The sequence below is a fragment of the Muntiacus reevesi genome, chromosome 5, assembly GCF_963930625.1.
Source record: "Muntiacus reevesi chromosome 5, mMunRee1.1, whole genome shotgun sequence".
Classification (NCBI taxonomy): Eukaryota; Metazoa; Chordata; class Mammalia; order Artiodactyla; family Cervidae; genus Muntiacus; species Muntiacus reevesi.
In genome coordinates this window covers 39,798,051-39,822,203 of record NC_089253.1, presented here as the reverse complement: position 1 = coordinate 39,822,203, position 24,153 = coordinate 39,798,051, and the positions used below count along the sequence as shown (strand labels likewise).

Below are 24,153 nucleotides of genomic sequence, written 5' to 3'. Positions count from 1 at the left end.
CCAAAGAAGACATACAGATGGCTAACACATGAAAACACATGAAAAATGCTCTACATCACTCATTATTAGAGAAATGCAAATCAAAACTACAATGAAATGTCACCTCACACTGGTCAGAATGGCCCTCATCAAAAAGTCTACAAACAATAAATGCTGGAGAGGGTGTGGAGAGAAGGGAGTGCTCATGCACTGTTGGTGGGAATGTAAATTGATACAGCCACTATGGAAGACGGTATGGAGATTCCTTAAAAAACTAGGAATAAAACCACCAATATGACCCAGCAATCCCACTCCTAGGCGTATACCCTGAAGAAACCAAAATTGAAAGAGACACATGTGTCCCATTGTTCATTGCAGCACTATTTACAATAGCTAGAACATGGAAGCAATCTAAATGTCCATCAACAGATGAATGGATAAGGAAGTTGTGGTATATACACACAATGGAATATTACTCAGCCATAAAAAAGAACGCATTTGAGTCAGTTCTGGTGAGGTGGATGAACCTAACCTATTATACAGAGTGAAGTGAGTCAGAAAGAGAGAGATAAACATTGTATTCTAACACATATATATGGAATCTAGAAAAATGGTACTGAAGAATTTATTTACAGGGCAACAATGGAGAAACAGACATAGAGAATAGACTTATGGACCTGGGGAGAGAGGAGGAGAGGGTAAGACGTATGGAAAGAGTAACATGGAAACTTACACTACCATATGTAAAATAGATAGCCAACAGGAATTTGCTGTGTGGCTCAGGAAACTCAAACAGGGGCTTTGTGTCAACCTGGAGGAATGGGGTGGGGAGAGAGATGGGAGGGAGGTTTGAAAGGGAGGGGATATACATATACCTATGACTGATTCATGTTGAGGTTTGACAGAAAAAAAATTCTGTAAAGCAATTATCCTTCAATAAAAAATAAATTAATTAAAAAAAACCCCAACATTGCAAACTTCTGACAAGGGGGCTAAATGGGGCTGAGCGTGGGTGGACTGGAATGCTTCCTTAGTGGTCTTGAATGAAAGAAAAACATTCCTTTTGCTTTGTTTCAACCCTTGGGTTGAAAATTCTTCTGCAAGTGCCTTTCCTTTCCCCTCCGGTCCTGTGCAGTGCCCGCACCTGAGGGTCTCACACTGGCTCTGAGTTGCAGGAGTGAATGGGGGTTATCATGCAGGGGCGGGTGGGGAAATCTGCTAGAGGGCCGGGCGGTATCCCTCCTCCTTGTAGTGGGGACGAGGTGGGGGTTCAGGTTCATGATTGGCTAGTTGCGGGCTGACCCTGGGTAAGTGACCTCATCTCTTAGTCTCAGTTTCCCCAACTGCACAATGAGGTACGACTGCCCCTCTCTGTCTAGCCTTCTCTGCCCTATGGACCCCCTCTCCTGCGGTTCTCCGTCTGGGCTGCACAGTAGAATCACCCGGAGGCTTAAAAAAAAAACAAAACGCCAGGCCTGGGGCCCACCTCAGGGATCCTGCTTCTGACCCAACCCTGAGATCGCCCTGAGATGCCTGCACTGCTGTGCTTTTGCTCCTGTCTGCCCCCACCCCTGTTCACCTGTCTCCATCTGTCTGCTTTCCATCGATCTGCTTTTCTGCCTCCTCTGGTTGCAGCAGAGTGTGAGGGTTAAGAGTGAAGGATTTGGGGGCTTCTCTGGCAGTCCAGTGGTTAAGACTCAGTGCTTCCACTGCAGAGGGCACAGGTTTGATCCCTGGTCAGGAAATCCTGTCTGCTACATGGTGTGGCCTTCCCCCCTCCCCCCCACCCCCCCAAAAAAACTGCAGGATTTGAGTTTGAATACATGCTCTCCCTCATTTTTCAAGTCTTCAACAAAAATCTCAGGTGCTGCCTTTCCCAGGAGGTCCTCTTCTCCTGGTCTCTCTCATACCCGTTTCAGCCAGGTTTTTGCCTCCAACTCCCAATAGGAGCTGTTCTAAAGATCAGCAGTGACCTTCACCCCAGACCGCTCCTCTGATCTCCAGGCTCACACATGCAGCTGCCCCGCTCCAGGTGGACATTTAACCCAGTGTACCCTCCCCGCCAGCAGCCTGCCCATTCGGCCTCCTGGAAACCTTGAAGTCACATTTCACTCCTCTTTCTTTCAAACCCTCCCTCATTGCAACAGCAAATCCTGTTGAGTCTACCTTCAAAGAAATCCAGAATCCATTATTTCTCATGCTCTGCTGTCCCCATATCATGTCTGAGCCATCAGCTTCTCTCTCCATCTTCCAACCTACCCTCTCCTCCTCTCCCCTGCACTCCAGCCACGCTGGACTTCAGGCTGTTCCTCAAACACACTCCTACCTGGGGCCTTTGCTCAGGCCGTCCCCTTGGCTTGAATGTTCCCGGCATCTGCAGGGCCTATTCTCTGCCTTCCCTGACACCCTTAGACTGTTGCAGCCCGCGTCCTCCCCTCCCACCCCTGCCCACCACATTGCACTCCAGATCACTTAATCCTGTGCTACCTTTTCTTTCTTTTTGTTTTTATTTGATATCTCTTCTATTTGATATCATCATTTACTGAGGCTTCCCTGGTGGCTCAAACGATAAAGAATCCTCCTGCAATGCAGGAAATCGGAGTTTGATCCCTGGATCAGGAAGATTCCTTGGAGAAGGGAATGGCCACTCACTCCAGTATTCTTGACTGGAGAATCCCATGGACAGTGGAGGCCAGTGGGCTACAGTCCATGGGGTCACAAAGAGTCACACAGGACCGAGCGACTAAGCGCACTCACACTGAGGCTTTAAATGCATTTGAAGAATTTCTCTCTCTCTGATACTGAATAAGAGCTCTATGAAGACAGGTATCTTGGCTTTGTTCATGGGCATAGCCCAGGTACCCGGCTCTGTGAGCCTTTGTTGAATGAGTGAGCAAATGAATGAGTCCTTTGACCCTCCCAGGCAGAGGTGAGCATCCCCAAGGTGAAAGAATTCTCAAGGGGTATCGTTGACCAGTTACACCACTTCCCTGAGGTGGGAGAGGGTGTTTGTTAAGGGCAGGGTGATTTTGCATGCATGCTGGCAACCTCCTCTCCTGTAATCTGGGCAAGGCTCGGGTCTGAGACCATAGCTCGGGATAAAGGCTGGAGGCTTGAGGTCAGGAACCCAGTGAGTTCTGGAGCCCATCAGTGTGAGAGTACATCACATGCTTGTTTTACTGCTGTTGTCATTGTTGTCATTGTCCCAGACGCCCTCAGTGCTTTACGTCTGCCTCTCACAGACGGTAAGAGGAGTTTAAAGATATATACAGTTGGAATGAATAGTTGGACATATTTGTGATAAAGTAAATACAGTAACACAATGGTAGAATCTAGGTGGTGGATATATGTTCACTAAAAAATGCTTTCAATTTTGAGCATTTGAAAAATTTTCATAATAAAGTGGAGAAATAATAAAGCTGTAAAGTATGCTATAAACTTAAAAATGCTCATTGCAGTAAAGCTGGAAAATGCAGAAAAATGGAAAGAAACAAAATAATCACAACAACCACCTTTAGCCTGAGCACCTGGAGGGAATCTGGTGCTCTAGGATGTTGGTATATATCTTTCTAGTCTTTTGTGTATTTATTTTGTTATATAATAGTAATTGTAGGGATTACCCCAGATTGAGCACACTGATGTTTATCAAGCTTTACATTGTTTTCTGATTCTAAAACAAATATATATGTATTTACACCTCTGGTAAACTAGAAAAGAATTAAAAAGAAAATTAATATCCCAAATTCCACAACTAGTAATAAACACTGTTTACATTTTGGTGTATTTCCAGTTTTTTTTTTTAATGTGTCGGTTTTCCTTTTGGAACAAAGTTTAAAAAAAAAATACCATTTTGTGTAAAGGTTTTTTTTCTAACTTAAAAAATTGAGTTATCCTTGACTGTAAAACCTTTTTATTAACCATTATATTACAGACATTTCTTGTCCTTAAGTATTCTTTTAAAATATAACTTTTTAAAACATAACTGTACAGTAAAATATGACAAGATTTAACTAATATCTTTATGTAGGATATTTAGATATCTATTGTTTTGTCATTAGATGTGATTTTGTGACATCTTTTGTAGGCATTTCAGGTTATTGTTAAGATCTGGTCTATAAAGATGTGAGTCAGAGAATATGAGTATTTTTAAGGTTGCGTGCATGCATGCCTACTAAGTTGCTTCAGTTGTGTCCGACTCTTTGCGAACCTGTGGACCGTAGCCTGCCAGACTCCTCTGTCCAAGGGATTCTCTAGGCAAAAATACTGGAGTAGGTTGCCATTTCCTCCTCCAGGGGATCTTCCTGATCTAGGGATACAACCCACGTCTCTTACGTCTCCTGCATTGGCAGGCAGGTTCTTTACCGCTAGTGTCACCTGGAAGCCCATTTTTAAGGTTAGTGATACAAATTGCCAAATTAACCTTCAGAAAAGTTGTACTGATTTATACTTCTATCAACAGTGACTGAGGGTACCTGTTTACCTGCATCTTTTCTTATATTTAGTATTAGTATTTCCCCTGAACTGTTTTTTTTTTTTTTTTTTTCCCTGAACTGTTTTTAATTAACTTTTATTTGATTACTAGTGAGCTAGAATAAGTTTTCTTGTGTTAGTGGTAATATATATTTCTCTTTATAAAATTATTTATTATACCGTGTCTGCATTTCTTTTTCCTGTTTCAGTGTTTAAATTTTTTCTTGATTCATGAAAATTCATTATATATTAAGGCTGTCACTTTCTTCCAGTTAGTCATGGTAGATTGTGGTGTTTTTTTCAGTGCACAGAATTTTCTGGTCTGGCTCTTTTGATTACAAGCAGCCCACTTAAGCTAGCTCAAGTAAAGAAGGTTTATTCTAATGACACATGTGGAGGGGTAAGGGGAAAACCTAAGTACAGGAGCTATAATAAGGCTGGGCCTCCCAGGGGCTGGGAGGCAGTTCAGGATCATGGTGATTCCAGGCACTCCACAGCTGAAATTGTGCATCTCTAGTGCTCCACCCATGGTGTGACTCAGCTGGCTATTCTTAATGTGCCTGCTTCTTTCTCTCCCACTGTCCACAGGGGCCTTCTGCTTGGTCATAGTGGGTGTGAGAACTCCAGCCCTTGGTTTGGCCTGTGGTTCACTGGGGTCGCTCTTGTCTCTCCCATGTCATGATTTTTCAATTTTAGCTCTTGTGTCAAAAGCTATTTTTAAAATTACTTGCTTCAGATTTTTGAGAGTGAGAGAGAGGACCATGGAGGATCCCAGGACGCTGACCTCCTTGGGGTCCCTGCCTTTTTCTGGTCCAGCTGGTGGAGGCTGGGATGCAGTGGTCACGTGGTATAAAATATGGCTGCTGTGGTAGTCGGGATTGTGGCTGGTCATCTTCTCTTAAAAGGCACTTTGAGCATAATAGGCAATGATAGAAAGTTTAAATAAGAAGTGCTTTAACATTTTTTCAATCATAAAAACTTTCCCCCCCAAATGTTTATTATTTATTTATTAGTTTTTGGCCATGCTGGGTTTTCATTGCTGCGAGGTTTCCCTCTAGTTGCGATGAGCGAGGTCTCCTCTCTAGTTGCAGAGGCGTCTCTTGTTGCTGAGCATGGGCTCTAGGGTGCGTGGGCTTCAGTAGTTGCGGCGCCTGGGCCCTAGAGCACAGGCTCAATAGTTTCGGCACACGGGTGTTATTGTTCCAAGGCATGTGGGATTTTCCTTGATCAGGGGTCAAACTTTTGTCTCCTGCATTGGTAGGTAGATTCTTCACCACGGAAACCTATAAAAACTTTCAACCTTTTACCTTATGCCTTTTTCTTTGGGCTTTATCTTTATTTTTTTATTTTTTTTGAAATGTTCAAGGAAATTCATTTTTATTACATAATGTAAACAGCTTCACAAGGGAAACACACATAGAATACTTTCAGCAGGAAAAAAATTTTTATATAAATTATAAGCAGTTATGGGCTTTATCTTTAGAATGTCTTTCTCTATTCTAAGATCTGATATGTATCCACCTATATTATTTTTGGTTTTATTTTGTGGTTTTATGTGTTATTGATACATTTAAATGTTAATGATTTTTAAGCATTATTATCATGGTAATATTTACAAGCTTCAAATGAAAGGTGGTTTTAAGAGGTTTTGGTGACAGAAAATATTCACCTTTTCCAATTAAAAAACTGCAGGGTCATCAGTATGAAGGATTTTTTTCCCATCTAAAAGTATTAAAATTTTTTATCATAAAAGTAATTCACATTGACTAAAAACAATAAAATAATATAACATAAAATGTAAAAGTCTCTGAATCCCAATCCCCCACTGTATATAGTATATAACAGTTTGATGTATTTTCTGTAGCTCGTACATACTGTATAATATGTTTTGCTTATAAGTGTACAATTTTTTTAAAAATAATTTTTATAGGGCTATAGTTGATTTACAATGTTGTGTTAGTTTCAGGTATACTGCAAAGTGAATGTGTTATATGCATACATATACCCACTCTTTTAGATTCTTTTCCCGTATAAGCTATTGCAGAGTATTGAGTAGAATTCCCTGCGCTATACAGTAGGTTCTTATTAGTTATCTGTTTTATATATAGTAGTGTGTACATGTCCATAGCAATCTTCCAGTTTATTTCTCCCTGCTCTGCTCCCCCCAGAGCCATAAGTTTATTTTCCACATCTGTGACTCTATTTCTGTTTTGTAGATAAGTTTATTTGTAGCCTAGTTTTAGATTTCACATAAAAGCAATATGTTTTCAATCACAATGATATTTTTTAAACAAAAATGGGATAATGTTTTCCAACTTATTTTTTCGATTGCTTCTATGCCTGCTCATGTAAAACCAACCTGTTCCCTCTATTGGCTGTATATACATACACATATAAGATAATTTATTTCACTGGTCCTTATTAATGGTCATCTAGGTTGTTTTTCTGATACGAATTGTGGAGGCCAGACATTGTTCCCCGTTTGCTTGCTAAGGAAAATGGCTGTTACACAGCTCATTATAAGCTGTGCTTTTGTGGAGAGGATAAAGACGTTTTGTTCTGAAATCCCGTGGGCGCAGAGTCTCAGCTTTGCCTTTGTCATCGCCTGTGTCGTGTGGGAGAGCCCTGGTTACTGCGCTCGGGAGAATTGCTGGCTTCCTGCTGGCTCACCTGTTCCTGGGAGAAGAACCACCGGATTTTAGGGCTGGGGATCAAGCTGAGTGAGGGATGGGCCACTGTTGATCCAAACTTAAGGGCCAGAGAGGGAACAGTTTTCTATGTCTGGTCTCTGTTGCCATAGAGAGAAAACAGCATTGGCCACAACTGATGGGCATGGCTGTGTGCCAATAAAACTTTATAGACACTGGAGTTTGAATTTCATATGATTTCTTGTGTCACAATATATTCTTCTTTTGACTTTTCCCCCAACCATTAAAATATGTAAACATTATTCTTTGCCAGCAGACAAAAATAAGCAGAGGCACACAATGGCCCCAAGGACTGTAGTTCTCATATTTCTAAACTTATAACATGATTTCTTGAGTTTTTAATTCTGATTGAGCACAGTTGGCTGTGTGTATCATTAAGCAGTTGTTTCTCCAGGTAGAGTTTAGTGAAAGAGTGTGAATTATTCATATCTTCTGTTCATGGTAACCTGTCCTCACTGGTCCTTGCAAGATGTTTTGTCTTCTGTTTACTTTTAAGTTCCATTATATCATCACTTTTCTCTCCATCTTCCCAATGGCTAGCTAGCATCCCAATATATTTAATATGTATTCTTTAGTTTCTAAAATGATGTGTGTGTTTTTGAGATTCTTTTGTTGTTGCTTTTTAAAAATAATTTTTTTGGGTATGGTTCTGATAAGATGTGTATTATCGTTTGTGTGTGAGTGTCTTTAATTTATATAAGTGGTGTTTTGCAGAGCTCAGTCTTCATTTTTCCACTCAGCACTGTAGCTAAGATTGTCCATGTGGTCACGTGAACATCGAGCCCTTGCTTCTAACTAGTGCTCAGGGCCCTGTGGGTGAATCCATCACCTTTCAGATCATTTTTAAAAAGAAGTTTCCTTGAGTGGTGGCATGTTTTAAGCTAGTGCATATTTGGAAATATGTGCCTTTTGCCTTTTATAAGAGAAAGGCAATATGATTGAGTATTAAAAAAGCATAGCTTTTTTGCTTTCAAACTGTAGATATCCATTTCTCAAAGTTAAAAAATTTTATTAATTAAAAAATTAAGGTCGAATTTACTCCCTTTGGTGTTCAGTTCAGTGGGTTTTGATAAACATATACAATTGAGTAACCATTCACCATGATCAAATACAGAATAGCACAGAAACTTTCATTGCTCCACAATCCCCTCATACCCCTTCCTTGTTCATCCCTTGTAGCCCCTGGAAATCATGGATTACTTTTCTGTCCTAATAGTGATGGCTATTTTGGAATGACAAATAAATGGAATCACACAGTATGTAGATTTTTGCTGTATGTAGATTTTTGGTACGACTTTTTTTCATTTAGCATCAGTATTCAGTGTTACAGAGTCTGAGTTTCTTTGTAGGTATTTTTGTTGGTGTGTGTGTGTGTGTGTGTGTGTAGTAAACATGTTTCTCTGCATAGGTCTTCTTTCATTGTGATTTGCTTGGGACACAGTGAGCTCCTTGGGTCTGCATACCTACTGGCTGCTTATTACTCGACAGCATATTAAGTGAAAATGTTAGTCGCCCAGTTGTGTCCGACTTTTTGTGACACCATGGATTGTAGCCCACCAGGCTCCTCTGTCCATGGAAATCTCAGGCAAGAATACTTGAGTGGCTGCCATTGCCTTCTCCAGGGGATCTTCCTGACCGAAGGATTGAACCTGTGTCTCCTGCATTGCAGGCAGATTCTTTAACGTATGAGGTACCAGGGAAGCTGTCATATTGCTCAAGTGCAAAATGTCTCCTTTTCTAATCTTTAGGCTCCCTGAGGGCTGGATCTCTGCCTTGCCTTTGTGTTGTGGCGTATTCATGGAAATGCTCAGTTAAATTCCCTCCTGGGGATCCTTGAAGACCTCTAACTCTTACCCAACAGTTAATATACATTTTTTTCCTTTGTTTTGGAAAACAAATGGGATTTGTAAGTTGTAACCATCGTCCAGTGTTCTGAAATAGATTCTCAGTAAGGTCTGGGTGCCTTTTTCTGGGAAGATAAATTATAATTGCTGCAATAAGACAACATGATTTGTCTGTATACGTCCTGCTGCCTGGGATGCTTCTTGCCAGTTTTAGTGCTTCTATAAATAGAAATGAACTGCCCTTGACCCTGCTTCACAGCCACTGTAGAGTGATGATGGGCTATTCCAACTACCCATCATTGCTGTCCTAGGGGAGACCATACATGTGGAAGTCCACACTCCCTACTCATCTTTGCTGGAATCTCTCAGTCAGGCCAGAGTTTGGAGGTGGGATGTGGACAGACCCTATGGGTCTGTCACCGCACAGCAAGAGGTGAGCGAGAAAGGACAGAGGGCCCGAACAACCTCTGAGGGGCTCTGTCTCCAGGTGTCCCAAAGAGATTTACGGTTGGACTGGACTAGGGAAGTCCAGATCGGAGTGCCTCCACCCGCAGCACTTAGCACAGTGTCTGGTATTGGGACCTCAGTACACTGAGTGATAGTATCTTGAAGTTCTCCTGAGTGCTCTCAGGCTCTGGGCCACTGTCCTCATCACCGGGCGGGGCTCTGAGGAGCATTTCAGCATCCTTCCCACCTTCCCCTGCGCACACACACACACCCTCACTCCCACGCACGCCCACTGTGATTTAATGAGAAATGTCTATTTAGTCTTGGCCCCAGGTTCCTGCCACAGAGCTTCTAAAACCCGAGTAGTTTCCTGAGCAGTGAGGGAGAGAGGAATGCATTTCATCATTCATAAGAAGCCCCTTTCAACCAACCGGGTGACCAAAGAGCTGGAGGTAGCATTAGTCACCAGTGGGCAATGATCTAATCAACTGAACCTACATAATAAAGCCTCCATAAAACTGCTAAGCTGGGGTGTTGCTGAGAGCATGGAGATCCTGGAGAGCAGTGGTCCCTAGAGGGGTCAGGGTTGCTCTGAATCCCCCCCTGTCCCACAGCTTGCCCTCTGCATTCCTGAGTTGCATATTTTCTAGTAAACTGGTCATCTAGCAAGTAAACTGTTTTCCTGAGTTCTATGAGCTGTTCCGGCAAACCACTGAACCCCAGAAAGGGGGCTGTGGGAACCATCAATTTACAGCCAGTTGTTCAGAGCACAGGTAACAACCTGCAACTTGCACCTGGCATCGGAAGCTCAGTCTCCTGGGACTAAATGTGTGGGGTCTGGGCTGACTCTGGGCCGTCAGTGTCCACCAAGGATTGAATTGCTTAGTGTGGGAAACCCATAATCTGGTGTCAGAAGGAGAGGAGTGAGCACAGTGCATAGAAGAGTGTTCCTTCGCTTGTCACACACACATGCAGCACTCTTACCCTCAGGATGAACAGCAAGGGGGCCATTACTGCCAGAGGCTGCCACCACCCTTTGCCAGGCTCTGAGTCAGGTAGGGGAGTGTCTGTGGAATACCATCGTCCCCAGATGTGACGGCCTCTGCAGGGTCCCCGGGTGGGCAGCTCTAGGCAGATAACCTGTGTGCTTGCCTGAGGTCACTGTGGGGGTCAAGACGATGGCCTGGGAATCAGGCGGCCTCACGCTGAGTCCTGGTCACATCACTCGGGCTGTGTGGTTTTGCAAAATCTCCTTTCCATCTCTGAGCCTTGATTTCCTCTTTCATCACACGGGATTCACAAAAGTGCCCACCTCATAGGCGGGTTGTGTGAATTTATTGAGCTGCACCTGTGAAACACTCAGCAGAGTGCTTGACTCAGAGTTCAAGTTCAGTAAATAATATTAAGAGTGACAAGAAGGTAGAAGCCCCAGCAAATGAAAAAACCCGTTAGGTGTGCACTTTGCAAGTCGTAATGACAGATGGGCAGGTCCGTAGTCCCTGCAATTCTGGGACACGTGTGTGAAGTGGGCCGGGCACCGGCGTGGCCGGGTGGGCTCGGGAGGACGTCCTGGAGAACTGGGAGATGAAGGCCGCTGAGCTGCTCCCTCTGGACTGAGCCCTGCCCTGGTTCCCGGCTCTCCCATCACTTCTAACAGCCCTTTTCTTGGTTTTGCAGCCTGAACCCCAGCCTGGAGACCTGATTGAGATTTTCCGCCCTTTCTACAGACACTGGGCTGTCTACATTGGCAACGGATATGTGGTCCACCTGGCCCCGCCAAGTAAGGGCACCCAGGGCCTCCACCATGCTGAGGCCAGAGCAGGGGGGATGGGGGAGCTGTGGGTAACCGGGGACCCCAACATTATTCTTGTTCTCCAACAAGACTTCAGCCACACTGGCCTTCTTGCAGCCTTCCTGCCTGAGGTCCTTGCTTTTGCTCTCCCTTCTGCTTGTGATGCTCTTTCCTGGCTCTTAGCACACCTGGCTCCCTTTCATCATTCAAGTCTCAACTCAAATGGCCATTGCTGGGCGTGGCCCTCCCGGTCTGAGCAGGGGCAGCCTCCCCTGGTCATGCTCTCCTGTGTGACTTCACTTAATCTTCCCCATAGCCTTTTCAAAACCTAAAAGTATTTTATTTTTTCTATTTGTTCCCTGTCAGTGTCCTTTCACTAGAGTGTATACTAGTTGAGGGCAGGTATGCTGTCAAGTTCATGGAGAGCTTCAGCACCTTGGACAGGGCCTGGCACATAGTAGGGCCTCAGTATTGACTGACTGTGCTGAGTGGGTGTAGCTGCTGGACAGGGGACAGGAAGGCATGACAGGGACCTGGGTGGACAGTGTGACACCCATCACAGGGTGAGCAATGCTCCTTAAAGGGAAAAGATGCTCCTAGCTGCATCTTCTCATTGGAGCTTCACAGGAATCTTGTGAAATAGGTGAGGCAAGGGGGACTGACCTCATACTCCTGAGAAAATGGTGGAAGTTAGAGCTGGATGGAAACTTAGAACAACCCAGTACTAATGAGAGTGGATACTTGCTGGTCACTAACCCTATGCCAGGCACTGGGGGAGGCACCTTAATGAGTCAGTTTCTTAAATCCTTGCAGCTCCCCGTCCACCACTGTAGGCACAGGTGGAATTTATTGGCCCTTTTCTACAGGGAATGGGGGTGCAGAGAAGCTAAGCCACTTGTCCAAGGTCACATAGCAGGAAAGTCCTGGAGGTGGGACTCAAGCCCTGGCTCTGACTCTCTATTTCTTGCCTTTAAACCTGAGGCTCTACTGTCAAGTCTGAGGTTCCCCCAAATTCAGTCATCGAGTGTTTGCCATATCCAGGTGCCCTTTCTCCAATTGTTTAATTAGTATTTTGTTTAATAGACTAACTTTAAAAAGTAAAATAATTCTTTTAAAAGGAACTTTTAAATTCCTAAATTGATGTGTGTTCATGAATCCATCTTAGCTTGTATTTGTGGATTCCAGCATTGGCTCAGCTAAGTGACATGTCAAGACTGTGCAGTGATGGGACCAGAATCAGCACCCATTGCTTCTGCCTCTGAGCCTGTGCACACTCTCACCAGGGTGGCACCCAGTGTGTGGAGTGTAAGGAAGCCCTCACTGTTGGGTGCTGACTCTGAACTTGCACCTCTGGAGCTGGACCTCCTGAAATCCTGTGCCCTAGGCACCTAGCTTGCCTCTCCCCAGTGCCAGCCCCCTACCTGCCCGCCGAGGGGCTGAAGGTGGATGGGCCTCTGGAGCTCCCCTTAACCAAGTCCCCACACTGACCCTTTCCACAGACTCAGGGCTCAAACACAGCACCTTCTTATTTATTTCACTGAATCCTTTAAGCATCTCCTGCCCTACTAGAAGGAAGTCTGAATTCCTCTGATTTTTCAGATTTCATAGTTGTTCTCTAGGCAGAGGGGTTCTGTCCTCTTTGGAAAGCCAAGCAAAACAGGACCTGCACTCTGATCAGACCCTCTGGCCATTGCTTGTTGCTGTCACCTGGCGTCACAGTGCAAGATGGGTCCTGCCACGTGTAATGGGATGCTTTCCCTCCTGGGGTGGACCTGGCGGTTCCTGATCATGGCAGGGCCACAGAGGCTCTCTGAGGGACATGAGTATCCTCTGTGATGTTCCCTGGGGCCCACCTCTTTAGTGCAAGCCCAGTTTTCAGTCATCATACCCCCCTCCCCACATGATATAGGCTGGTGACCTCAAGAGGGATCTCTGTGTGGGCACCAGCTTTCACTCCACACCATCCTGGCCCCTCTATTGGCCCCAAATCCCTTTCTTCAAGGCAATGTCACTTCTGGAAATCTGTTGCACCTTCTAGCCCCTCCCCATTGGCCAGGGCCATGCCAGTGTACTCCTTGAATCTCCCTGGTGTCATACCGCTAGGAGCAGCCATGGGGCTTTGGTCCCTTTGCTCCAAGGGAAATGGGATCTGTTCCCCAAATCTATCCAACTTTTCTTTCATCAGTCATCAGCTTTGTGTGTGGCAGGGAAGTGGAGCCTTGGCAGGATCACAAAAAATTAACACTCCGTTCTCCCAGGGAGGTGGGTGTGCTCAGAGCCTTTATTTGCACAATCAGAGGGCCACTGGCATGTCACAGGGTGTACAAGGCCAGTCTCTACGTTAAAAAAATCACAACAATTTATGGAACTTCACTCCTCCTTTCAGATAAGGAAACCAGGGACCAGAGACCACAAGGGTCTTATCCAAAGCCACACAGCTCTGACCCTGACTCATCTGCTCATCCCCTGGTGGATGTGGTGGATGCTAGGCTGGAGGCCGGCCCAGGACCAATCGTGTTTCTCATCCTGAATCCACAGGCGAAATCCCAGGAGCTGGTGCGGCCAGTGTCATGTCTGCACTGGCCGACAAGGCTTTCGTGAAGAAGGAGCGGCTGTGTGATGTGGTCGGGAGAGACCGGTACCACGTCAACAACAAGCATGATGGCAGATACTCGCCATTGCCTCCCAGCAAAATCGTCCAGCGGGCAGAGGAGCTGGTGGGCCAGGAGGTTCTCTACAAGCTGACCAGCGAGAACTGCGAGCACTTCGTCAATGAGCTGCGCTACGGGGTTCCCCGCAGCGACCAGGTGGGTCCTCAGTGTGTCCCCTTCTCTGTTTTCTCAGCTGATGCAGGCATCAGCGTGGACTCGGCTGGGGTGGAGACAGGCGCACAAACAAGACAGGGTAGCGGAGACAGAACTCTGCCCTCAAGAGTATCATAGTCAGGGTGGGGACAGGGGTGAGGTGATGGGCACCGCAGACAGTTGGCGTTAGGGGATACTTGCTGAAGGCTTGAGCACAGGCATCACTGTCAGCCCGGTTGCCCAGCCATCCCTGGCTGCCTGGCCCTGACATGGACCCTTCCCACAGCCCCAGAGGCGGTTTTTTTTTTTTTTAATTGGTAATCTGTGTTCTTTCTTTATTTTTTTTCCATTTATTTTTATTAGTTGGAGGCTAATTACTTTACAATATTGTAGTGATTTTTGCCATACATTGACATGAATCAGCCATGGATTTACATGTATTCCCCATCCCGATCCCCCCTCCCACCTCCCTCTCCACCCGATCCCTCTGGATCCTCCCAGTCCACCAGCCCCGAGCACTACTAACGCATATATATGGAATTTAGAAAGATGGTAATGATATCCCTATATGCAAAACAGAAAAAGAGACACAGATGTACAGAACAGACTTTTAGACTCTGTGGGAGAAGGCGAGGGTGGGATGTTTCGAGAGAACAGCATTGAAACATGTATATTATCAAGGGTGAAACAGATCACCAGCCCAGGTTGGATGCGTGAGACAAGTGCTCGGGGCTGGTGCACTGGGAAGACCCAGAGGCGGGTTTTATTGTCCTGCTTTACAGATGCAGAAACTTGAGCCCCAGAGCACTTGTTGGTGGCCTTTCATGTTATCAAACAAATCAGTGTTATCTCTTTTCCTGAGAGCTGTCTCCAGCTGTGCTGATAAGTAGCAGAGGTGAGATTTGAATCCCAGGTCTGTCTGACACAACTTTTCCTCCTTGTAAAAAGCACTGTGCTCAGACCTGCTGTAACCCAAGGGGCAGTCCAGGAGCCCCCAGGAGATGTTTATTTACTTAGTTGATTTTAGCCATGGTTACTCTCTTTTTTGAATTACTGCTGGGAAACTAACTTGCTCCTCATTTTCTCTCACTTCCTCCCCTCCTTTTCTGGCCCTTCCTCTCCTCTTGTGTGTGTGTGTGTATGTGTGACAACATTATTTCCTAAAGTTCTTAGATGCCAGTTGATGCAAAAGAGTATGATTTTTCTTTTTCTTTTTTTTGGTATTTTTCTTTTTCTTTTGATGAAAGGTGAGGTTAAGATCCATCAGGTTGTTGATTTTCATTACTTTATAACTTTTTGAGATTTGGTGTCTTCCTTGGTCAGTATGGTGGTCAAGAGTGTGGGCTTCTGGAGTCAGGCAGGCCTGGGCTGGATGTGAGCTCTGCCTTTTGTCAGCTTTATGACCTTGGGGATTGATTCAAGTTCTCTCAGGTTAAATACCACTCTTGGTGGTTTAGTCGCTCAGTCGTGTCTGACTCTTGTGACCCCATGGGCTGTAGCCCACTAGGCTTCTCTGTCGATGGGATTTTCCAGGCAAGAATACTGGAGTGGGTTGCCATTTGGTAAAGTACACATGATGATATTGATCTCGGAGGGTTACTGTGTGAATTAGATAAGAGCATCCTTATGCTTAGCATAGTGGTAACTAAGAGAATTCTCTTAATAAATTGTGGGAGTTGAAGTAGTCATAATGGTCCTCATTTTCATTCTTTCTCTTGGTTCACCCAGTGTCTTGTCCACTGGCCTGTCTGGGCCACAGTGACATCCTGGGGAAGCATTCAACAGCAAGGATCATGCTCAGCCTTCTTCCTCATACTGCTGATAACCAGTGGTGTTTACTACACTGACCTGCATGCTGATTACTTCACCCATATACATGTACATATATGCAATAAATATATAAGTATGTATATGTGAATGTGAGAGGTGATTAATATAAAAATCGAGGAATATCAAGTATACCCCTACCTAGGTATGGACAGGCTAATACTGCCAATGTTTGGTGAAGAGTTCCAGAATCTCTGGGTCACAGTCTGGTTTCAACTTTTCTGACAGTTTATGAGATCCTCCTTCTGGGAAAGTCATTGGGCAGGTCCATGAGAGGAACCTCATTAGGTTACAAAGGTGATGCAAACAGAAGGAATCTGGGGGATGATGGCATCAGTACATGTGTCTATTGGGGAAAATGACCTTCGAAACCTTTGTCCTGAGTCACATTTGATGCACACTGTCATCCTAGTATCTGTCTTTACTAGTAGCCTTTAGAGACACCCTTCAGTTTTCTCCTGTATTAATGCTTTTACCCTCTGAGAAAGCTCACATCTTTCTCATTCTTGGATTACTCTCTAGTTTTGGTGGAATACCACCTTGAATAGGTTCTGAGAAAGGGTGCATTTTAAAAAGACTGTGTATGCCTGAAGATATCTTCATTTTATCCTATTTTATTGATAGTTTGTCTGGGGGTGGAATTTTAAGCTGAAAAAAAGTTTGCCCCAAATTTGAAGGTATCGCTCCATTGTTATGTCATTTAAGCTACTGTTGTTGAGAAGTCTGAATTCGTTCTGATTTTCGAGCCTTTGTATGTGACCAGTTTTATCATTCTGGAAGCTTATAGACTCTTCTGTTTATCTTCAGCATTCTGAAATCTATCAATGATAAACCTTCTGTGGGTCTGTTTTCATGAATTGTGTTGGGAACCTGATGACTCTTTTCAGTCTGGAAACCCCAATTCTTCAGTTCTGGGAAGTTTTCCATTTTCTCTTCTTTTATTCTGGAGGTTGTACCCCTAGACTACTCCTCTGATTTTCTTTTTTAAAAACTTTTATTTATTCATTTCTGACTGTGCTGGGTCTTCGTTGCTGTGCAGGCTTCTCGTTGCGACGGCTTCTCTTTTGCAGAGCGTGGCTCTAGGGCACATGGACTGAGTAGCTGCAGCGTGTGGGCTCAGCAGGTGCGGCTCCCGGGCTCGGAGCACAGGCTCAGTAGTTCTGGTGCATGGGCTTAGTTGCTCTGTGGCAGGTGGGATCTTCCGGGGTCAGGAATGGGACCCGGATCTCCTGTATTGGCAGGCAGATTCTTTGTTATTGAGCCACCAGGGAAGCCCTCCTCTGATTTCCTTATCTTCTCTCTCCTGTTTTCCAATTATTTATCTTTTTAAATGAGAAAACTAACATTTACTGGTATATTTGGTATAACAGAAGTTTTTTAAAAGAAGCAATGATGACATCAGGATAAAGAGAAACTAACACTAAATAAATCTGATTTCATCATTCATGGTACTACATAACAGTTGAGGTCCCAGTTAGACCTGGCTTCAATTTCAGGTAAATGTCCACTCTCTTACGCAGCAGTAAAGTAAAAAAAGAGATTACTGTACACATTTGGGAAGTAATAAATTTAGGGTGTTGTATCAGGAAGATTTGGTAGATTTATAAAATATCTCTTAATCATGTCATTTTTAGTTGTCCTTTAGTGATTATTAATAGACTGAAGAATAAATTCATAAGTTCATGTAAGTAGAACATTTTAACACAATATGGTTACATAATCTAGTAAGATACATTTGTCAGTACACAAAAATAATATTTAGAGCGTTTAAGTACAATTCCAAATCTTGAGCTAGTAAAAAAACCAAGAAATATTTGTGAATTGTTCATTCTTTCTACGAACATCTTCCTGAAAAATGAAGCAACACTAACGAGACACATTTCTCTCCCTCAGACCTTAGCCTGAGGCACCACTCATACACCTGAAAAGGCAAAACAGCATTAACAATTCTTCTGGGCCCCCTTCAGAGAACATGAAAGCAGGATAGACTATGAAGCAAGAGGAGGTGCCATTTAAACTGTTTCCTAAGATTTCTTCTTTTACTTTTTGGCCTAGATGAGGGTTTCTCAGCCTCAGCACTGTTAACATTTTGGGCCATTGACAATGAAGTTAAGCCTTCATTGTCCTGACTTGCTCTGTGCATTGCAAGATATTTAGCAGCATCTGTGGCTTCTACCCTCTAGATGCCAGTAGCTTTCCCACCCCCAGGTGTAAGAGCCAGAATGTCTATAGATATTGACAAATATCTCCCAGAGGCCAGCCTGTCCCCTTCTTGAGAATCACTGGCCAAGGCAAGCAACGATCATAATACATGGTGTGGCCAAATTAAAATGCAGCTTCTGTTCTTGTCCCGTCTCACCAGAGAGGGTGAAAGGATCGGGTGCTGGACAATGTCCAGCAGTAGTTTTCTTTGTAATCGCTGTCAAAGCAGCAACTCTCTTTTTCATTTAACTCATGAGGACATTTGTGTTTGTGTTAAAAGAATCTGATTAGTCATTATGTTTATTTGTGTTCAGCTCTTTAAAGCATACTAGATTTTCCTTCAACAGACTACATGTGACTCGTCTAACTTTCCAGTTAGAAAGGGAAGCAATGGATTAAAACTAAAATGTAGTTTGTGCTTTCCACGCCTGAGTATTCTAAAACAGATTCTCCTATTTTCCATCTACCTACCTAAAAATACTCAGGTTTCAAGAAATGTATTTTTAGTAAGCTTTTGTAAATAAGCCTTCACATTGAATATGTGAATATGTTCACATTGAATATGTGAATAAGTACATTGAATATGTACTTTAAAAAAAAACAACTAGGAGCTACACACTCAGGCTGAAGTCTATTCTGTATCAGATAAAATTTTAAGATAAGTAGAAATTGAAGATTTGGCCAGTGGTAATGTGTATATTTCATAAACCTGGATAAATTGCAGGGCATTATTTAAAAATTACTGTAAATATTAAAGTCAACTTGATGTCAAATATTTTATAAACATTCTTAGTTTGTAACCGCTCATAGTCTTAATTCAGTTGCTCTATGAGTAATATTACTCTTCTTATATCCACTTACAACATGGCTGAAAGTAAAGAAAGCACATTCAAATTGTCTTTTTCCTAGAAACAATTCCAGGGCTTAACTCAGAATGGACGTTTTAGCATAAGCAACTAGTTGTCTGCAGCCTGATAGAATTACAGTTTGACCACTTTAAAAAAAGATAATGAAGGACAATTTTTCTCTTTCATAATATTCTGATTGAAGACCTCTGATGCACATCATGTAGCCTATTTTCATGATGAGAACTCCTGCAATTTCAGCACAGTGGCTGGGCTGGACCCAGCAGCCTTGCAACGAGAAAATCATCAATGGCATCTGAAGGTAGCACTGTCTCTCCCAGGAAGATCATTCTTTCTGTAAAACTTGCACCCTCAGGACTAACTATATACTACTTTTTGTATTTAATTAAATACTTTGTACAAAGCATGAGCACAAACAATGAGGCTATTGTTGTTTTCCTTGACAAAGTACCTTTTGTATGAACTGGCTCCATCAGCATTTCTTCTCACACTGTGAGGTTCTGTAAAGAACTGGGGGCTTATTGTTCCTACTCCATTATCTGCAAACCATTTCTCCCACCCTGACACGTAGCTTAGCAAGGAAAACACTGGATACAAGTGGTTATATGCAGGTTCCCTAGCAAGAACGAAACAGAACCAAGGGTGCCATAAAGCCTGGCTAATTACCTTTCACAGGAAGCTCTGAAGACTGACTGACAGTGGAACTTAGGTCAGTTGCCTCATTCAAACTTTCGTCATCATGTGCTCTGCTGCCAAGGATACCAGTTCTGGCTACCTTGTGATGTTAGTTACACTGGTATATTTCCTGGAATTTCACATAGCTTTACTGGACACATTTATGGCTCAGATAAGCCTGGGCAGCGCCAAGATACATATTTTTTAACTATTGAAGCTTTCCAAATTGTTCTCTATGTTGGGCATGTGTGAGTTTTGCAGTCACAAAATATACAACCTAGATAAGCTCTGTGCTTAGGGTTCCAAGGGCAGAGTTGGCGGGTCATGTAAGGATGTGGATTTTGGGTTCCAAGGCCACATTTTCACCCTTTATATTATTGGAATTTCTGATACATGGTTTCATTGGATTTCTTGGCATCAAAACATTAAGGAAATCTTTTCCTTTTTGAATCTTGATTCTGCTTAAATGCCTGGTTGGTTTCAGGGGAGATTTCTTGATCCACGTTCATGATACTCTTTTAGTTGGGAAAAGTACAGTTTTGCTGATTGGGGCATTGTGCCTTCATTACAGTTAGTGTTCTCCAAGTCCTAGTGAAATTATGTCTAAAACTAATGCTTTATTTTTAGTTGGAGTTCAGGAAAGAGTGAAATTTGACATATATTCAATTTTTACCGTGAAACTTACTCTTACTTTTGCCCCAGTCTTTTTTTTTTTTTTTCTATTATAAGCAATATAAGTCAGATATCTTTTTTTCCCCAGATATCTTAATAGTTTAAAGTATAACATCACTACTCTTTTTCATAGTTGAGTCATATATTTAAGAACATGCAAAGGTCAATGGTTGGCTGGACTGTGCTCTGGGGATTCAGCAAGGATGAAGATCAGTGAGGGATTTGTAGGACAGCGGTCAGAGTTTATTGAGGATTCAATAGCAATTTCTTTTCAACTTTACACTTACTTCAAGAGCTCCCTGTTGGCCAGCCAGGATTTCAACCATCTGGCTCCATCTCCCTGTCCTTTCTACAGCCACCCTCTGGGGCTCTGTCTGCTTTAGAAACTCACAGGGTCAAAGGAGTTTCCCTCTTCATGCCTGTGTACTTTGTTGGCAGCTGGCCCCATCCACCAAGTGCTTTCCCATCCTGTCCTTCTCTCCCCATTTCCCTGCCAATATTTGTTGACTCCTGAGTTTGTCAAGGAAGCTAAGGGGCATGTCCAGCTCCCTGAGCTGGATGTCCTTGTTGAATGTACAGTCTGTTCTCAGCTTCCTGACACAGAGTCTGACTCACTGTCCTCTCTCTTGCAGGTCAGAGATGCCATCATGGCAGTTGGCATCGCGGGAGTGGGCCTTGCAGCCATGGGCCTCATTGGAGTCATGTTCTCAAGAAACAAGAAACAAAAGCAGTGACTTTACACAGTCCTGTCTGCAGTGACTTTATACATTGAGGGGGTCTTTTTTTCCTAGCGAGTTTCTGCATTGGTTTGTAGTTTTCATTCTATTTTACAATAAGGTTTATTTTCACAAGAATAAAATAAAGTCCAGTAAGGAAAGATTTTATTGGGATAATGCATCAAGAACTGCCTGGCATGAAGTCTGTTGCGGTTGCAGTGAGGCTCTGTTTCTGCTGATGCCAGGCTGTGCTCTGGGTCTTTGGTGATTTTCTCTCACTTTCTATTTGTGGGCTGTGTTCTTTACCTGCAGGAAACAAAGTCTAGCTCTGGTTATCTCAAGTAATGGGTGTTTCCAGTTGTGTAGGTACAGGTGCGCAGCAAGGAAGACGGACAAACCTGACTGATATGCAGGAACAGGAACCAAGGGAAACCAGGACTCTTGACCTGGAACTAGACCCAGGCCGGCTTCCAGGAGTCAGCAGCTGGAGTCTGTAGATGTCCAGTGGGGCTCAAACCAAACCAAACCACAGCCATAGTGAAAAGTATGTGCTCTGGCCAATCTTGTTGAAAACCTCCCCTGGTCTCCACAGCTTTTCTCTGCCTTATCAGTTCCACCCTGCAATGATCCTGCGTCCTCTCCTCTTGGGGCTTGTCACGGCCCCCAAGTCTTTGATCCCACACCCACTCCTGTGGCTTCTCTTCCCATATCCGCTTAGCCTCATCCCTCCCTGTGGCCTGCGAGGCGCTCCTAGCACAAGCTCCTGAGAGAAAAATCTGATTGGCTCACTCACACACTGAGCTGTCTACTGATTGGTTGACTGCCTTTGGGTCAGGTGGCCCACTAGACCAATCAGCTCTGCCCGGTGGAGCCTGGTCACATGGTACAAGGCTGCCTCAGACCTTATGGAGTGTGGATGTGGATGGTCCTATACCTGACCTGCGTGCTGCTGAGGCCTCTGGGGAGGGGTTAGGGAAGGAGCTACGACCATTCCTGGTTGGACCCTTGGGGTCTGCCTCTGTTACTCGCTGGGCTTGACAGATATTCAAAGTGACCAGTTTCCTGAAAGGGGCTTTTGTGGTCTCCTTGGAAGCACCCTGCTGGGGCCAATTGTCCTTCCCTCCACAAGGCAAGTCATCGCCTCCGTCTGGTTGCCAATGTTTCCCTTGGCAGCCTTGGTTGTCTCGGGACCATCTGTCTGTGGAATCCTGGACAGGACTTATAAATGGCTCCTTTCTAGTTCCCTCCTGCTTGAACCATACCTGGTCTAGGAAAAGCTTATGCTCATTCTTTCCCCAGTGTTGACATAAGAATAGTTTTCTCCCAGTTAGTTTCTTTTAGTTTTATCTTAGCTCTATTGATATAACATCTCATGCCTGTTTTCACGTTTGCCAAGCCCAAGGGACACAGGCCAAAATTAAAGGGGAGTCTCTTGAAGGCCTTTCTCATACACTGGGCAGAATGTGATGTGGACCCATGGAGTACAGATCTCCAAATTAATTATGAAATAAAAAGGAATGAGGTAGATTAAACGCAAGAAAGCAAAGCAAAAGCACATCATTCAATTAAAAAATAATGAAGCATTACATATAGAAAGTGAGATTTGTGGAAATAATCAGATAAGATGGAAGAACTAATTCCAAATATATTGATAGTGACCATAAATATAAATGAACTAAACTTGCCAAGTAAAAGACAAACATTATACTGGGTTAGAAAACTAATCCAGGGAATACTGTTTACAGCAGATACAATTGAAATATAAGGACATAAAGACTGAAGTTAATAAGATGGACAGTTTATGTGATAAGTCATTTGACATCTTGAAAGCATTAATGTTATCAAGGAAAAAATTTGAGGGTGTGTATAAACTGTCCTAGACTGAAAGACATGTTGGAAACAAAGTAACTAAATGTGAGAGAGGACTATAAAAGCAATTTAGGTTTACTGGGGAAATTTGAATGTGAACTGGATAATGAAGAATATTAAGGAATCATGAATCTTATTAAGTGTGATAAAGGTATGAGATTTATGTAAAACACATGGCGTAAAAAATAGATGCAGATATAGCAAACATGATAAAATAAGATTTTAACTCATGCATTAGTTATATGAGTGACCATGTTACTAGTATTTTTGTATATTAAAACATTTACAAGGTAAATACCTTATAAATAGCTGAAACTTGAAAATTTAAACAAAATAAAACTTTCAAAATTATTTCAGTAAATTTTATAGTAATATTTTTAATTAAAAAGATATACTAGGCAACTACTAACTAAAAACTGGTTAATTAGTTGATACTAATTAACTGAAAGCTGGCATAACTATATTGATATCAGAAAATATAAGCTTTAAACCAAAAATGATTACTGGACAGAAAGGATGAAAAGTGTGGCATTATAAGAAATACACTTGGTCTTTGTCCTTGGTTCTTGGCCAGAGCTCCTAAAAGCCTCAGAATTTCCTTGGTGATAGGCTTTATCTTTTGCTATTTTTAAGGAAACCCCTTTGATCAACCTGAGTTTGTACTAATGGGGTGACTTAGACCCTAAGATAGCCTTAGGATGGGGCTGGTCATCAGAAAGACCCAGTGACTAGAGGGTTGGAAATTTCAGGCTACTGATCTCTAAGAAGGGAACGTGGGAGGGGGTGCTGAAGATTAAGCTCTATAAAAACTGTTCAGTGAGGAGACTTGATGAACTTCCTGGGTGGTGAACATACCAAGGTATCCGGAGAGTGGCTGCCTCAAGAGGACATGGAAGCTCCTTGCATCCTCTGCCCCCATGCCTTGTCCTCCACCTCTCTTCCATTTGATTGCTTCTGAATTGTATCCATCATAATAAATTGGTAAACATTTAAGGTGCCTTTCTGAGTTCTGTGAGCCATTCTGGAAAACTGCTGAAATGTAGGAGGGGTTTTGACAAAAGTACAGGTGAGTGGTGAAAGACATCTGATGTGAAGAAAGACAGTCTAAGGGGACTCAGTACTTAACACTGTGAAGTCTGTTTAGTGTCAAAATAGAACCGATTCATTGAGCACCCAGTTGGTGTCTGGAAACTCAGAGAATTAACTGCTGGTGTTGAGAAACGCTCCACAAAGATTCTGATAAAACCTTCAATTCCCTAGGAAGGTATGATATTAATAATTC

The 24,153-nt window shown here is 43.4% G+C and overlaps 1 protein-coding gene across 6 annotated transcripts in view; it reads left to right on the top strand.

Annotated features, from left to right (window-relative positions):
* Positions 1-23,864, top strand: part of LOC136169667 (phospholipase A and acyltransferase 3) — a 31,820-nt gene extending 7,956 nt beyond the window's left edge. For all 6 annotated transcript variants that reach the window (XM_065937585.1, XM_065937580.1, XM_065937581.1 and 3 more), the window contains 3 exons: positions 11,126-11,228; positions 13,779-14,047; positions 20,919-23,864. In XM_065937585.1, coding sequence (XP_065793657.1) covers positions 11,126-11,228; positions 13,779-14,047; positions 20,919-21,020 — 474 coding nt within the window. In that variant the 3' untranslated portion in view covers positions 21,021-23,864. The remainder of the gene's footprint in view (positions 1-11,125; positions 11,229-13,778; positions 14,048-20,918) is intronic.
* Positions 23,865-24,153: the final 289 nt, after the last annotated feature.